The sequence below is a fragment of the Podarcis erhardii genome (genome assembly GCF_964252035.2).
Source record: "Podarcis erhardii genome assembly, chromosome: 7".
Classification (NCBI taxonomy): domain Eukaryota; kingdom Metazoa; phylum Chordata; class Lepidosauria; order Squamata; family Lacertidae; genus Podarcis; species Podarcis erhardii.
Window position 1 is genome coordinate 65,919,006 of NC_138511.1, and position 17,374 is coordinate 65,936,379.

The 17,374-nt window shown below is 44.3% G+C and overlaps 1 protein-coding gene across 2 annotated transcripts in view; it reads left to right on the plus strand.

Annotated features, from left to right (window-relative positions):
• LDLRAP1 (low density lipoprotein receptor adaptor protein 1) overlaps positions 1–17,374 on the plus strand; it is a 71,126-nt gene that overhangs the window by 20,572 nt on the left and 33,180 nt on the right. The window contains exons 1-3 of one of the 2 annotated variants that reach the window (XM_081869466.1): positions 6,278–6,355; positions 13,637–13,779; positions 15,449–15,561. In XM_081869466.1, the coding sequence (XP_081725592.1) occupies positions 6,319–6,355; positions 13,637–13,779; positions 15,449–15,561 (293 nt within the window). In that variant the 5' untranslated portion in view covers positions 6,278–6,318. Of the gene's footprint in view, positions 1–6,277; positions 6,356–13,636; positions 13,780–15,448; positions 15,562–17,374 lie in introns of those variants that run through there. The other variant, XM_081869465.1, reaches the window with a different exon arrangement.

Below are 17,374 nucleotides of genomic sequence, written 5' to 3' on the forward strand. Positions count from 1 at the left end.
CACTCTGTTAAAATAACTCCAGGTTCATGCTGTTTTTCTACCCTACCCCATCCCAGACCTGTCCACTTTGGCAGAGAAAGCTATAAAAGGCATAAAAACAAGACTTTGCATACTGCATTTGAACCCCCAAGCAGAAAAATCTCAATTCGGTATCGGCTGCAGAATTTCCCATCTTGAGAATCTTATTTTTAAAAGGCAAGTTTATGGCCCTTATGCCTGCAGAAGATGGTATTTAAAGTGAGTGTGGGAAGAAATTTCTGTGTGGGCTTCTGTTCTTCTGAATAAGTTGTAGGAGCAGAATAAATAATGCACACTAAGCTATATGCAGATGTGCATGGCTTTTGCATAATCCACACAGGCTGCAAAATTCAACTTGGCAGAACTTGGATTTTATATGTTTTCTGGACAATGTGTGTACAGCCCTGCTTCTGAGGACATTTCTCCGTGTCCACATTTGACTCCTGAAGGACTAATTTTGTATTACGGCATAAGTTTTTCTGGACTCGAATCTAAAAGAATTCAAATCCATTAAGTTTAATCCTCCGTTGCAGATACAGATACATATGTTGTAAGCAGTGAGGCCAGAAAGAAATGAAATGTAAGAAGCACAGTGAGTCTTTACAGCAGCAGTTATCGGTGATGCAAGAGTTTGGCAATCCTGAGTTGATTAACATCTACAGTGTGAAAGGAAGCCATTGTCTCTATTTAGACACAAAAGACGGGTAGAACACCTGTAAGCTGTATGCGTAATCAAGAGGCCTTTGCTAAGAGTATAATGGGAGGAAGTTGTTCCTAAGGGCACACATTAGTTCAAAATGAGGTATGGTAAACTAATTGCCCTTTAGTGCCACATTATGCTCACAATCTGGCCATTTTTATACATTATGCAGAAGCAAATCTGAGGTTCCCAGGAGGGATGTAAGAAGGCATTCTTCTCCATTCCTCCCTGCATTTGTTGCCTGCACCATTGTTTCCCTTCCGCTGCGGTTAAACTTTAACCAAAAACTGCATTATTCATCTCATTGTCCGCTGTGGTGAAATGAAATTAAATACGCAAACTGCATTGCCATTATGTTAACTTTACGCTATTCATTTCCACACACAGGAAATGCGATGCTAATGTGGGGAAAACACAATCAGTTATGTATCATTTGGGGACCAAAAGCAGCAGCAACAGTGGATACAAGTCATATTTGCTGGATCGATTTCTGTTCCAGACATGGGACGAATTAGCGAACATCAGCAATTTCTGTAAAACTTTCAATAAATTATAATTTTTTTAAAAGGCCGAATAAAGAGATATTAGGTTGCAATCCTATACACCAGGTATGTGGGGAGCTGGTAGCCCTCCAGATGTTGCGGGACTATGACTCCGTCATCTGCTGGCCATTCTGGCTGATGTTGATAAGATTCCCAATTCCCATCTGGAGGGCTATAGGTTCCCTTCTCCGACTATACACTCTTTCCTCCTAAATCCAGTTGAAGTCACATGACAGCTTCTGAGTAGGCCTGCATATGAGTGCATTGATTAGTGTTGGTGCACATTTACATAGAGGCCAATGGGGAGACAACTACTGAAAACCTAAAGCAGATCTGCTTGTTTGAAGCAGCTGGAGAAAATCAGGCAAGCCCAGTAAGCTTGCCTGTTTTGTGCCACATTATTGCACGCAGTGCCTTCCTCCTGAGTCATCCTGCATATTTCCCCCCTGACTAATTCTGCTTTGCAATTAGGTGGCATAATTATGAGTCATGTAGGATTACCTTGCAGGGTGTGTTGAGCTTTAAGGGGCTGGTTGTTGCTTGCTCACTTTAAAACAGACGCCTTCTTACTGTTCACAGGTGGGAATTGGTCATAGCATATTCTGCTCCTTCAATAAAACACACATAGAAACTGCTCTTCTTGTTCAAAGCTTGAGAATTTGGACAAATGTATCTTAGTCAAAGCTGCCTTTCTTAAGACCTCCCCTCTGTTCTTATGAAATCACTCTTTTTGCCCGAGTTGTCAAGTATTGTTGTTCACAACTCCTCAGTAGAAACGCACTGATATGCGCCGGAATGGCAAAAGGTCAAGGGTTCTGAGCATTGCTGGGATGCCAAAGTAATTGTTTCTGGCGTGGGCTGGAAGTTCCTTGATAAAATTGTAAGAAATGGGCTTGTTTTATTTCTGAAATTTTCTAAAAGCACGGTTTCATGTAAAGCATGGATCATAGCTGTCAACTTACAGATTTGAAAATAAGGGACCAGCAGCCTCAAAAATAAGGGATCAGCAGCCAAAATAAGGGATTTTCTGAACACAGGTATCTTCAACTTCTGAGCCCCTCCAAGCCAAAGGCAGAAAAACCAGCCAGCAGCCAAACGAAGCCTCAAGCGGTGGTTCCCACAGCGCAGCAACCCGGCAAAGGGGATGCAGCAAGGAAAACCACCGTCACCACTCTGCTGGGAAGTGCTGAGCAAAGGCGAGTCCCCAGGCAACGTGGCCGATTTGATCAGCACAAGGCATGCAAGCTCCACCCCCCAGTCATTCTCAGACTCCTTATTGGGTGAGCAACGCAGCCAAGCAACACAGTTGCTGGCTGGCAGGGAAGGAGGGAGAGGAGCTGCTTCCTTTGAAACCTGGGAAATTTAAGGGACATCATCAATAAGGGACAGCAGCGGGACACAGCGCTGCGATAAGGGACTTTCCCGCCAAATAAGGGACGGTTGACATCTATGGCATGGATCCCAGGGCAGTATAATTAAAAATAAAGAAATCGAACAGCAATACAATCAAAGCAGAATTAAATCTTAGGAATAATACACCCAAAACTATACAACCAGCTAAGACAATACAGTAAATACATAAAACGCTGCCAGCCCAGGAACGAAAATAAGCAAGCTGTCCAAAACAGTGGGTTGGCAATTCTTAAACATGGTCAAAGTATTAACATTTAAGTTGCAAGGCTATGTCTTAACTATTGAGTTGAGCTGAAAATTTCTGCAGTTTTTTTAAAAAAATCCCCTGGCCTTTCTCTATCAATGAATGAGAAAAGAAATGGATAATTTTTTTAATTCAAAGGGGAGAGAAAATATTGGTGAAAATCTCATGTCATGGGCTCCAGGGCTGTCCTGACTTTTGAGGTTTTTGCCAGTGTCCTTTTGAGGTTTTTGCCAGTGTCCTTTCCTTCTCTTTGCAAATCATCTCACATCTGGAGGGCTACCAGCTCCCCACATACCTGGTGTACAGGACTGCAACCTAACATCTCTTTATTATTATTTATTCGGCCTTTCATCTGCACTCTGCAACCATTTTGGGTTCCTGCACTTCAGTTAAAGCCCAGGAGAAAGGTACCATAACGTAACCCATGATTAATTCCATTGGGTTGGATTACTGCAATGCACTCTATGTGGGACTTCCCTTGAGAGTGAGACCTCTCTGCATATTAAACCTGTGCCTGGAGATCTGCTCTGGGTGCCCATTTGCTCAGGTTCGAGGTGTTGGTGTATGAAGCCGTTTATGGCTTGGAACTAGTTCACTTGCAGAATCGCCTCACCACATATACTCAACCAGTTCACTTTGCAAAACTGGCACTGTTATACATGCCACATAATGAAATGAATGTTTTAGTGCTGCAACACCTTCCCCTTGGAACTCCCTGCCTATTGATTTCAAGCACACACCTTCCTTATCTTCTTCTCAGCCCCTGCTTAAAACAGTTCTGTTTAGGCAAGCCCAGACAGACATAGAATCATAGAATCATAGAATCAGAATCATAGAGTTGGAAGAGACCACAAGGGCCATCGAGTCCAACCCCCTGCCAAGCAGGAAACACCATCAGAGCACTCCTGACATATGGTTGTCAAGCCTCTGCTTAAAGACCTCCAAAGAAGGAGACTCCACCACACACCTTGGCAGCAAATTCCACTGTCGAACAGCTCTAATGAGCTTTATCTCTTTATCTACTTTTGAATGTTTTTTGATACTTGTTTTTAACTCCCCCACCCAAGAATATTAATGTTTTATTTCATATTTTTGTAAGCCACTTAGAAGCTTTCTTGCAAACAGACAGTATACAAATTTTGTTAAATGAAATAGTAACTCCTCCCATAGGGCTTTTTCACACAGGAAGTCTGAGCAGCTAGGGAGGCTGAAGGAATGCTAGGGAAATCTTTCTGAAGGAAAGGAAAACACAAACACTATCTTTGACCACCTTGTGATGATGATAAGATGAGCTCCAAACCCTAAGCTGACCCTAAATTTCTCAGTGCCCTGAGAACAAAATGCTTTTCACAGTGTAAGAAAAACGTTTGAGAAATGGGGGGGGGGCGCAGATTTTGCTAGTCCTTCTCCTCCTCTTTCCTTGTATCTGGACCTTCCTTTTCAAAACCAGTAGCTGCTTGTGTTTCATTTTAAATCCAGCCTTTTACTTATTGTGGGGGGAGGAGGTGCTACCTGGCGCAGCTGCTGGAAACAGGAGAAACCGCATACTGTTACCTTCTCAGTTTCCACTAGAAGGTTTGCAGGGAGAGTGTGTCCCCGAGGCCTTTCTGAGCAAACAAAAAAACACCTTCTCCCTTTTGCTTGTTGGCATCAAATGATAGCCTGAACTGGTGCCTAATTTTAGCCTCTTGTCTCCTGCTTGGGTCTCGTTTTGCGATATCCTTCCTGCAGTTTTTTTAGAATGGAGCTTTGCTTACTGCAGTTCATTGTGGCTGGGCTAGAGCTCAGTGGAGATAAATCTGTATTGTGTAGACTTCCCGTCAGGGGGGTGGTGGTGGTTCATGTGTTTGGAGGAATTTCCTGGTACTTTTGAGCAGGGAAGTGAAGGAATTTTTGGGGAAAATTTCATGTGAACTTGAGTCTCGCCCATTGTCCCTTACTTTTTGACAGGGATGGAGCTCAGGCCAGAATTATTATTTATTACTGTTTTAGACTGCCAACCCGATATCTCTGGTGACAAATAGCTTACAAACAATCACCAAATTCCTTTAAAATATGGTTTTAGTTGCAAACGTTCATTATTTGGGGCTGTACAGGGTTTTCCTCAGCTTTGTATTTTATGTTATTGAATTATGTTCTACCCTCTTTCAGTGCTTGGTATTAGTGTTTATTTTATTGATTTGTTTTTTGGCTACTCCTTCTTCTTCTTCTACATATTATTTTAGACTGTCTCCTGTAACCCACTTAGAGGTCTTTTTGTTCTAGTAAGAGTCATGGCTTCCTGCAAAGAATCCTGGGAGCTGCAGTTGTTCATGTGCTGAAGACTCCTCTTCCCCTCAGAGAGCTGCAAATGTCAGAGTGATATAAAAATCAATCCTCTTCCCAGGGGAATTCTAGGAATTGTAGCTCAGGGGAAGGAAGATCTGTCGGCTAGCAAACAGAACTACATTTCCCAGGATTCTTTGGGGGAAGCCATGGCTGTTTAATATTATACTGTATTGCTTTAAATGCATGGTGCAGAGGGCTCCCCTGCCAACAATCTCTCTCACTCCCCCTCCTGCCCAGTGCTTTAGTAGTGCATACCTATGCACGGTGACAGCAAGCACGTAGACAGGATCAGAAAGAAGAGCTTGTAAAAAATAAATTGCTGGCTGTGCATCCTTCTAGCCCTGGCAACTAGCCAAGAGGGTAGTACTTCTGGCTGGGTGACATCACTAGACACTACACAGGCCTTGAGGTTGTGAAAAGCTAATGAAGAGGAGAGCCTGCTTAAGCCTGTGCACAGATGGTTTGTCTTTCTGATAACTGGTTTGGAAGTGGGCAGGGGATTTGAGGCTGCTCAGTTATTGTGGGAGAGGGTAGAAGCAAGTGCACAGATCATGCTGTGCAGCAGGTCGTTCCTGCCCTGTGAAATGTGAGAGTTCCTCTTGAGCTTTGTATCCCGTGCTTGACTGGGTAGGCTCAGGCTGGGGGGGGGGGCGTTAAAGTTTCTGCTTTCTAGTTGGTACAGGAAACTCCCCATTTACGTGGGGGTTACGTTCCAACGTGTTTAAGTGAATTCACATATATCCGGAACAAACACCACAATCACTCCCTCCAAACCTCCTTGCTCAAACTCCAACTCTCCACAGGCCTCAAAGGTCGGTGCAAGAGCTGCTGGGATTGCACTTGCAAAGGCTCGTGGGATTGCTTGACACTGTTTTCATGCCATTTTTGCTGTTTTGCACTCTTTTGGGTCTGTTTTTGCTCCTTTTGTGCCACTTCCAGGTTTGCGGTGATGCACATGTTCGCGGTCATGCATGCCTTGAATGTGCACAAATGGAAAGTTGCCTGCATGTGGCTCTGAAGACGGCGGCTTTTCCTCTTGAGTGACTTTCTGGAGGCTGCATACCAGCAAATGGATGTGCCAAAGCAAAAATATGGTCCGAGGCCTGAGCAGCAAGTAGATAGATGCAGAATTATACTTGCTGGTGTCTTTAGTGTTGCTACCCCATGTGGTGAACCACTGAACTTTCAGGTGGAAGCTTTCTTATTGGAGAACCTTCCCAGCAGCCTCTGCCCATTGAGTCACAGGACTGTAGAGTTGGAAAGGACCATGAGGCTCATCTAGTCCTATCCCCAGTCTCTAAGGGGTTTCTGTAGTATAGTGTATTTTAAAATGGGGTTTTAGAGTTTTATGGGGTTTTTGAATGTTTTATGTAGTTTTATGTAGTTTTTCAATTTCATTGTTCTGCAAGGGACAATGACAATAAAGATATCGTAATCATAATCCCCAGCTGGCCATTGGATCTTCCTGAGCCGGAAGGAGTATAAAGGCCTTCCTTTTCCAGCTGTGCTTGCTGGAGCAACAAAGTCATCTTGAGCTGGGAACTGTAGTTTGCTAAGGGTGCTGAGAGTTGTTAGTCCCATAATTCTCTGGAAAGAGGGATTGGCTGTTAAACCACCCTGGGAATTGTAGGGGGGAAGGGGGGAGGAATTGTGTACCGTATTTTTCGCTCTATAAGACGCACATTTCCCCCTCCAAAAATTAAAGGGAAATGTGTGTGCGTCTTATGGGGCGAATGCAGGCTCCTTGGCTTCAGCGATAGCAACGCGAAGCCTCTGGAGTGCAGTGGGAGTTCCCGCTGCGCTCCGGAGGCTTCGGGTTGCCTTCACTGGAAGGCGAAGGCAATTTGGGAGAGGGAGAGTTGCGCAGCGCCCCTTCAGCGAAGCGGGAGAAGAATTGGAAGGGGCTCCATTTCTCCTGCCGCTTCTCTGAAGGGGCACTGCGCAAAGAGGGAGAGAATATTTTTTTCTTGTTCTCCCCCTCTAAAACAAGGTGCGTCCTATGGTCGGGTGCGTCCTATAGAGCAAAAAATACGGTAGTTTTATTCACTGCTGGGCAGTTATCACTGGTTACTAGTCATGATGGCTGCATATGACTTCCAGTATCAGATGGAGGCCATATGCCTCTGAAAAGCAGCTGTTGAGAGATCAGGAGTGGGAGAGTGCCATTTCTCTCATGTCCTACTTATAGGCTTCCTGTAGACATCTGCTTGGCCACTGTGAGAACAGGATGCTGCACTAGATGGGGCCATTGGCATAGGGCTCTTGTTGTTTTATCTTCTGGGACAATTCCTGCCTACCCCTGGCAACTTCAAAGGTGGGAGGAAGACCAGTTGCCTATCACATTTGCCAGAGCACAGTAAAACCCTTGAAGCCTGAATGCAGCTATACTCTCTCTCCTTTCACCACCACACTCCTCAAGGCACCCTGCCTTAAGCCCTGTTCTTGATGAGCCATTATGGGATATGAAGTGGGAGGCTGGCCGGCTGAGCCATCCAGTGCAATCCAGCATGATGTTCCAGTAATTTTGTTGCTCAGCTCTTGTGCGTTGATGGAAGCTTGCTCAGAAAAAAATACCTGCCGATTGTGCCCCATGTTAATTAGTACAAATGAGACAGCTGTTAGTTCGTTTGCGGGGGAGGGGGGTCAATCTATAATGAAGCATAACACCTTCACATTTCTTGGCCCAGCCATGCATATTATCCTTAGGAATTTGTTCCAACTAGCATATATTGAGGAAGTCTGTTGCTCTTTCATTCCCATGCTATAACTTTCGCTGGCACTGAGGAGCCTTATGAGTACAGGAGTTAACAGAATGCATCCCCAAGCCTTTGCATGAACCATTGATGACTCACAGGGCAGTCTTCAAAAAAGAAGCTACCGTATATGCAACCTCTGGGTTTTTCTTCCATATTTCCAGCAGTGCAAAACCAATTAAGGAGTCCTTTTCCCTTCCTCCACAAGCCTTTTAACAGAAGGGGTTGCTAAAGCATCCCTACTTGTTTGTGAAAAATGCAACACAGAACTAGAAGTTTTAATTATTATTTTTTATAAATTTATTTATTTTTTTATCCCACCTGCCCTGAGTGCAATCAGTTGTTATGAAACCCGAAACATCAAGTCAAGTGTCCCAGGTTGAAGGGGGGGGGGCAGTTGGGGCATATCCCTTCTATCCAATTGTTTAATGTTTTGTACCTGTCCCATTAAACTTTAATTAGTTTAATGTAAATGCCCAGTGCGCTTCCATCGTCACAAGTCCCACTACAGCAGAGCATTTCGCGCAGCGGTTTAGAAGGGCAGGAGAGGCAGTATCTTTTCAAAGAGGAGTCTTGGAGCAAGCGGTTTGGAACTCAAAGATAAGGTTTATTTACAAAAACAAAAAAACCCGGCGACGAACCACACATATCAGCAAACACGCCCAAAAGGGGAGAAGGGAGAGAACAAACACACGGGAGACTATTTATACAAACTCATGTTCCTGGAAGCCTAATGACCTCCAGCTGCTCAGTGATTAGAGCGTTTCTGCTACCTTTTAACCCTTTGATAGCAACACCCCCTCTCGCTCGTAACACTGAGCTGTACCAACCTTAATTCAAATTTAAACCTGAACAGAAACATTTATGAGATTGCGGACTCAAAGCTTTCGTAAAACCGTCTGCGAGATTTTCTTGGCTTGGACAATACTTTAGTTCAATTAAACCTTGTTTTACACTTTGGCATACATTTTGATAACAGATATCCAAGTGTTTTGTGTGTGCCTTGAATTGACCTGATTTAGCTAGTTTAATACAAGGTTGATTGTCTTCCCACACTCTGATAGGTAGGGAACATTCTCCAAACAATTCTTGTACCAGTTGCTTATAAAATTCCAGTTCTCTACATACATCTGATAATGCATTAAACTCAGATTCAGTTGAACTTAAAGCTATAAGTGACTGCTTTCTTGATCTCCAACCAATTAGTGCATTTCCAAATTTTATCGCCATTCCTGACACTGATTTTCTATCTGGTCCAGCATCTGCCCAACTACTGTCGGCCCAACATTCAAGTTGTGTGCTGCCCTCTGCTGATAGTTTTAAGCGAAACCTTTTGGTAGTTTGGAGATACCTTAAAACTCTTTTTACTCCTTGCCAAGCATGCATTGATGGTTTTTCAGCTTGTCTACACAGCATGTTGACAGCATATGTTATATCGGGCCGAGTCCACTGTGCAATGTGGAGTAGACTGCCTATCGCTGACTGGTAAACCCCGGGATTAGAGAACTCTGCTTGTTGCTCGGCTTGAGCATCCTTTATGTAACTTAACTCCATTGGGGTTTTAACACCAGCACAGTTGTCCATTTTAAACCTTTCCAGCAACTGCTGGATCTTAGCTTCTTGGCTGAGCCAATAGTTCCCATTTTCATCTTGCTGAATTTTAACTCCTAGATAAACAGATACATTGCCTAGTGATTTTATCTGAAACCTTTCTCCAAGCTTTGTGGCAAATTGTTGTGCAAGTTTATTGTCCTTTCCACTGTATAATAAATCGTCAACAAATATCAAGACTGCTTCTTGTTCACATCCCGAGCCTTTTAGATAAAGACACGCATCTGCTGCGCTCTTTCTGAACCCCATGCTCTCTAGAGCATCATTTAAGCAGGAATTCCAATTACGGGCGGACTGTTTCAACCCATAAATGGATTTGTGTAGGCGCCAGACCTGGTTTGGCTTGTCTCCTTCAAAACCCGGTGGTGGTGTCATATAGACTTCCTCCTGTAAGTCTGCATTTAAATAAGCCACATTGACATCAAAATGAAACAGCTTATTTCCCTTCTTAGCTGAAGAGGCTAAAAGCATTCTTAGTGACTCCGATCTTGAAGTAGGGGCATAGATTTGAGAATAGTGAACACCTTTGCGCTGCGAAAACCCTTTTGCAACTAGTCGGGCTTTATATTGCAACTCTTCAGTAGTTGTGGGCTTTAAACGATATACCCATCGACAACCTACAGCTTGTTGCCCTTTTGGAAGCTCTGTACTTGTAAACACACCGAGAGACTTCATTGAAGCCATCTCTTTTTCCATTGCTTCCTGCCACTTTGCGGCTTCTGAGCTTGGAAGCTGTTGTACTTCCATATAGCTATCTGGCTCACACTGTGCCATATTTACGTATACACTTGTCACCTTAAACCGCTCTGGCGGCTTGCCCTTTGTGGCACGGTTTGATCTGCGCAATTGTTCCTCTTGTGCCCCCTCTGACCGTTGGCTGTCAGAATCTGTCTCAGACTTTATATCTGGATGTGCCTCTAGGGATAAAGACCTCCGTTTAGATACCTCCCTTGGGCTTGGTGTTGCAGGTGACCTGCTTCGCTTTTGCTGTCTGCTAGGCCTACTGGGTGGCGATGTTGGAACACTCCTAGATTTTGGCTTTTCTACCTTAGGAGAAGAACCTTGTGCCTGGTCAGAATCTGCATCTGAACCATGTGCACCATCCCCTTCTGGCTCATTACTCTGTGGACTTTCATTCTCAGCATGAATGCCTAAATCATCTCTCAAAATGTCAGGGTTACCGTGTAAGTGAGTCCACCCGGATTGCTCACAAAATTCAGCGCTCCTACTGAGGACCACTCTTGTAGTATCCCCATTTGGGTTCACGAATCTCCAAGATTTGGCGTGTGGTTCGTACCCACAAAAGATGAGTTTCCTAGCCCTTGGACTTCCCTTTTTCCTTAACGCTTTTGGGATAAGTACATAGGCTGGACATCCAAACACCCGAAAGTAATTAATTTTGGGCTTCTTCCCATATAAAGCAAAATAAGGGGTAGTGCCAATTACAGAATTATATACTCGGTTCAGAATATGAGTAGCTGCCTGCCAGGCTTCCGCCCAGTAACTTTGAGGGAGTTTAGCATCAAACAACATAGAGTTTGCCAACTCTTGCAGAACCCTGTTTTTACGTTCGGCCACGCCTCCTTCTTGGGGGGAATAAGGTGTAGACAGACGATGCTTAATTCCCTTTTTCTTAAAGAAATTCTGCAACACAGACCCGGTAAATTCTGACCCTCTGTCTGTCTGAAAAGCAAGTACTTTAGTACCGAATTCAAGTTCTACTGCATGAACCCAATTTTTAACTGTTTCTGCAGTATCTGCTTTTGTTTTGAGAGGAAAAAACCATGTGACTTTTGTTTTGTCATCCGAGAGACACAGTGCATACCTCGAACCTCCCATGCTAGCAACAGGCATTGGGCCACATAGGTCCATATGCACAAGTTGGAATACTTTGTCAGATTTCCTATCTGAACTGGGATAGCTGCATCTATGAACCTTCGCCCTTTTGCATGCAGTACAATCCAAATACTTAGTACATTTGTTCATTTTGCACCCTTCTGATAATTCAGGTTGCTTTTTAACATACTGAAAATTAATATGTCCCAGACGGCGGTGCCATAAATGAACACAAGAATTATGGGTAGGCGTGTTCACACAACCAGCATGAACCTGTTCAACTTCATCTGGACTTGTCTCAAAATAATATAACCCATTTCTGCATTCCACCTGCAAAAGAGATACGTTATTCTTTGAAATAGTGCAAACCCCATTTTCAAACACAGTTTTAAACCCAACTCTATCAAGTTCTGACACAGACAAAATACACCCCTTCATTCCCTTTAGCACGTAGGCATCAATTTCTGTTTGCAAACAATTCAAGAACACTGTGCCTACGGTCTCTAAGGAACGTTTAGTTGAATCTGCCATTGTCACAACTTTAGGGATTTGCAAATGTCTGCAATTCTGCAAACGGACACTAGATGGCGCCACCAGGTGGTGAGATGCACCACTGTCGATCAACCAGCGTAGATTGCTGCCTTGGCCACGCCCTTGCATCAACGCCATTGCTGAAGCCATGTGCTGTGTGCTGTGGGAGTAGCCACGACCTCCTCCTCTTCTTCGACGTCCCCTGGAACTCCTTGTCTGGTAACTAGGGGTAACGGCCTTGGTGCTGTCTTGACCAGGTTCACGTGTGCAATTCCTGATTAGATGGGAAGGGGAACCACAGCGAAAACAGTGTCTAGCTGCAAAAGCATTTACTGTGTGCTCAAACTCAGCATCAACACTCTTAGGCACAGCATAACTCCCCTTTGAAGACAAACCTCTTTCTCTTTGCCTTTTATCCTGTTCATCTGCAAGCCGAGATGAAATGTATTCAAGGGTTAATTCAGTTGAAGGCATAGCTTCCAAAGTTAGAGCTAGAGTCTCATAGCTTTTATCAAGAGAAGACAACAATATGTATGACTGCTGCTCCATAGAGAAAGGAATGCCCAGCTGTCTTAGTTGATTAAAGGCAGACACCATTTTGGCAATATGTTCTTTCACACACGCTCCCGGTTGGAGACGTAAATCAAACAAACATCTTGTAGCATGGATCTTGGCCCCCGCAGTGTTTCTAGAATTTAACCGCTGCAGAACCGTCCAGACCTCATGCGTGTTCTTTAACTCAGAAACATAAGGCATTTGCTCTGGTCCCACTGCCAAAACTAGTAGACCTTGGGCTTTCCTGTCGCGTTTCTGTGAAGCTGCTGCTGCTGCTTTGTCTTCTGCAGACGCGTCTGCAGCTGCCTGTAAAGGCGGTGCTTCAGTGCAACTCCACAACTCTTTTGCTTGCAACCAAACCCTTACTCTAGCCTTCCAATCTTGCCAATTTTTCCCATTGAGTCGCGTAAACGGGACAGAAAAACTTTCCTGGGACTCTGCCATCCTCCCTGGGGCTTAGGAACGATACTCACACACCTGTAGACCGTCTCCCAGCTGCTGAGGTGGCTCCTTGAGGAATAAGACGTCTTCCAGCGAGTACAAACTGCGCAGTGCCTGTTTAAAACTTTTCTAGGCACGTTGCAGGACTCAAGCTGCTTTGAAGGCTTTCGTTGTCGGCAACCGCTTCTGACTTCGCTCCAGTCCTTGCATAAATCACTCTGAACTGCACTCCTTAGCTCCTTCTTGACGTACAAACATCCATAACCTGTCCCATTAAACTTTAATTAGTTTAATGTAAATGCCCAGTGCGCTTCCATCGTCACAAGTCCCACTACAGCAGAGCATTTCGCGCAGCGGTTTAGAAGGGCAGGAGAGGCAGTATCTTTTCAAAGAGGAGTCTTGGAGCAAGCGGTTTGGAACTCAAAGATAAGGTTTATTTACAAAAACAAAAAAACCCGGCGACGAACCACACATATCAGCAAACACGCCCAAAAGGGGAGAAGGGAGAGAACAAACACACGGGAGACTATTTATACAAACTCATGTTCCTGGAAGCCTAATGACCTCCAGCTGCTCAGTGATTAGAGCGTTTCTGCTACCTTTTAACCCTTTGATAGCAACAGTACCAGGTACCCTTAAACAATAAACCTTCTTAATTCCACAGAGCTCCCGGAAAACTGGACCGACACCAGAGAAACCTTATTGGAGGGCATGCTCTTCAACTTGAAGTACCTGGGCATGACACTCGTCGAACAACCCAAAGGTGAAGAGCTATCCGCTGCTGCTGTCAAAAGAATTGTAGCCACGGTGAGTTGCCCTTTACTTCATATCCTCACCCCCCCCCCAAATGTCCTTCGTTACGCCTAGGCTAGAAGGGTAGCAGCCATAGTAGTAAATATGCAGCTTCCATAGCTCTGTCCTGTTGAATCCAGAGCAGTGCTTGAAAGCTGAGTTTTTGGCTCTATCTCCCATTCAAACTTCAGATAGGTTTGAAAGTTTACTGGGAATGTGGATGACTTGTGCTTTTGTTTTTGTAATTCTTTGTAGGATCTCAGATGGGAGCTCTGTTTCTGTGGTCAAGTGAAGGGTGTTAGCAGGTTTGGAAAACCCCCAAAATTCACAAAAGTACAAAACATATTTTAAGGAAATTTTTGAACTAGGGGTGCAGAGGGGGAACCCCAAACAAATGCTCAGTGGGCATGGAATTCTGGTTAGATGTTGGGAGGGGTGGAAAAATGAGGAGGGAGGAAAATAGGATGGAGCAACTAGACGTCTGAACAGCAGCACTTCACACTGCAACTTTCTGCTACAGATCCTACGTGTTAACACTTCAATTCGGCCTATAGCCATGCACTCTAAACTTATGTTCAAGAACAGTAGGGAAACTCGTTCAAGTGACATTAAAAACCATTAAAATTCAGTTCATAAAACAGAAAGCAGTTCATAAAATGCATAAAATGCTCTGCAATTATAGGAAATTAGCCAACATAAAAGTGGCCTGATTTATAGCAAGTTACTAAAAACTTGCTTGAATAAAGGAGGCTTTGCATATCTTGCTAAAAATCTGTAGAGTTATACTTGGGCAGGTTTCTTGTGGCAGTGGATTGGGGTGGTAGCTAGCAAAGATCCTGATGTTTGTCCCCATCAAATGAAGAAAGAGGAAGAATATCTTAAGCAGGGGCCCATCTGATGACCTCAATCCATAGGAGGGCTCCCATGGGGTGTGGAGGTGTTTTATGGGGCCAAATAAACCGCTACGTGATATATTTGAATTTTATTGTTTTGTATGCTCCATTCAATTTGTTTTCCTTGAATTAGAATTAGTATGAATCGTGACATCATGAAGCCTCATTTAACCTCTGCAGTTTTCAAAATTCGCAAAAGAGTTTCTAGGCCACGGATGAACCTGCGGCTCCCTGGGTATTTTTGTTGGTCTCCAGTTCCCACCAACCCCAGCAAACATGGTCAGTGGTTGGAAAGTTGATGTCCAACAAAATCGGGAGGGCCACAGGCCCCTCATGCTCCTGTTCTAGGCCCTATGAAAGGCTACCTCTCATGTGTTACCTGCTCCTGCAGCTCAGCTATGTGCTGTGACCTGCATATATTCTCCTGGTGGATAGGAGGAGAAAAGCTCATTGTTTGCAAAACCAAACCCCTTGGTTTGTAAACCAGGGTGTTTTCATATTAGAGAGAGAAATAAGAATATGCTGAAGAAATGAGAACCTGCAGCCAAATGTTTCATTGCAGAGCGTCCCTGTTCAGTGCCTTCCTGCACGATACTCTGTTCTCTTCCTCTTCTTGCAAGGTTTACTGAAGAGGAGCAAAATGGTGGAAAAAAATATTTGCAGGTTTGGGGGCTGTTTCCAAGTAACAACATCTGCCTGTTATTCCTGTACATAGTTAATATGTGACTTTTAGATAAGTTGATTTATCTCCACCAGACTCATGAAACATGTTGAATGTTTTCTTTCTCAAGGCAAAAGCAAGTGGCAGAAAGCTTCGGAAAGTAACCCTAAAAGTGTCTCCCAGAGGGATAATCCTCAGTGACAGTGTAACAAACGAGGCAGTCGAAAACATCTCAATATACAGGTACATTCCATTTGTAGTTTTTAAAGGCGCAGAGTAAATATTTAAGGCACATTGGTAAAACTGTGAAACTGGCAGGTGCAAGGAGCATGGCTTTCTCAGTGGTGGCCCCACACCTCTCAGATTCCCTTGCCAGGTTAATAGATACTGGCATATGCCCTCTGTGTTTATCCACCACTTCACACACATCCCTCCACAAGATACTCTAAACTGTATACTGGGTGGGGCCATTGCTATACAAGTTGAGACCCCCTTTTTGAACTCCCCTGGACTTGCCCCTCTCCCCACTTTCCTTAGGCTTCACCAGTCTCCTTTTATAATAAGTGCACCGCTTGGACTTCTCATTCTATCCACTCCTTCTGTGCTTCTCTCAGCTTTCCTCTTTCTGATTCCTCACCAGGCCCATGCTTCCCGCTCAGTGTTTCTGCTTTATCTCTGCACGCTGAGAGGAGAGGCATGACCTCCAGACTGACCTGATTTATTGCTGGTGGGTCTTCCTGCAAAGACTTACACAGGCACAGCAGCCTCCTCCTCACAGCCTCATTGTTATGTGCAAATGCAGCCATACGGTCCCCTAGCACCTTAAAGACTCATGTGCTGTGGAAAAGAGCCGCACTTCATCAGATGCGTTACCCCCAGTTGAAAGGTGTGTGTATGTTTATAGGCAGCCCTGTATAGGGATGTTTTTAATGTCTGTTGTTTCACTGTGGTTTTATCATTTTGCCTCTACATAATGATCATAGAATTGTAGAGTAGGATCATCTAGTCCAGCCCCCTGCAATACAGGAATATGCAACTGCTACAATACAGGGATTGAACCTGCAACCTTGGCATTATCAGCACTGTGCTTTAACCAGCTGAGCTATCCTTCTTAATTTGTTGGAAGCTGCCCAGAGTGGCTGGGGCAACCCAGTCAGATGGGCAGCATATAAATTTATTTATTTATTTATTTAGGCTGCAAAGGTAATGGGGGTAAATAAGTAAAGAGTGGGTTCAGATAGCATGAAATGCAAAAATTACAATTTGTGATAATTCAATTGAAGCTTAAACGTACGCTGATAAACATTGCAGCCGTTCCCAACAGCACTTATTTGGTGATGACTCAGTCATCTTAGCTTTGCTGAGCTAATTAGCGCCTGCAGCGGGGCAGGAAGCCTTCGCTGTGATCATCCCCAAATGAATAGAATCAGATGTCTTGATAAGTTCTCATTCTGCAGCTTCATGCTGTAGCCTCCCTTTGAAATCCCCTTTGCAGGAGAATTGAAACCAGTGGTGGCTGGTAGGCAGAAGGCAGAAAGGTCAACAGTTGGTGGAGCCAAAGCCAAGGAGAGTCAGAGCCAAATAATTCTTGTTTCCTCCCCATCCTCCTCTCTGCTGAGTTCTATAATGGCAACGCGGAGAGTAAGGAGGAGGAAGCTGACAGCCAGGGCCACCCTGGGACTGGATTTAAGTAAGAAAGCAGGTGGGAGCTGTCAGAGGCCTTCAGCAGTTTCCGGGAAGCTCGGTCATTAGTTGAAAGTAGTTCTGGGTGACGTCTGTGGCCTTCTTCTTCATAGCCTCTTGTGTACACTGTGTGGAAAAAATCATTAATTTCAGAGGCTACCAGGAGTGGTATTTTACTCCTAAAGATGAATAAAGTTTGTAGGTGTCACCTAGGAGGGCCCCTCTGGAACCCGTTTTTCTAAAAACACACTAATTTTTTGCTTGCTGAATGGATTTCAGAGTCTCTACTGCTGTTACAAAAACCAGCATTTAACAGCTTAAAAAAAACAATTACAGGGAAAGAGGGAAAACATAAGTGCCTCTTATAAAAACA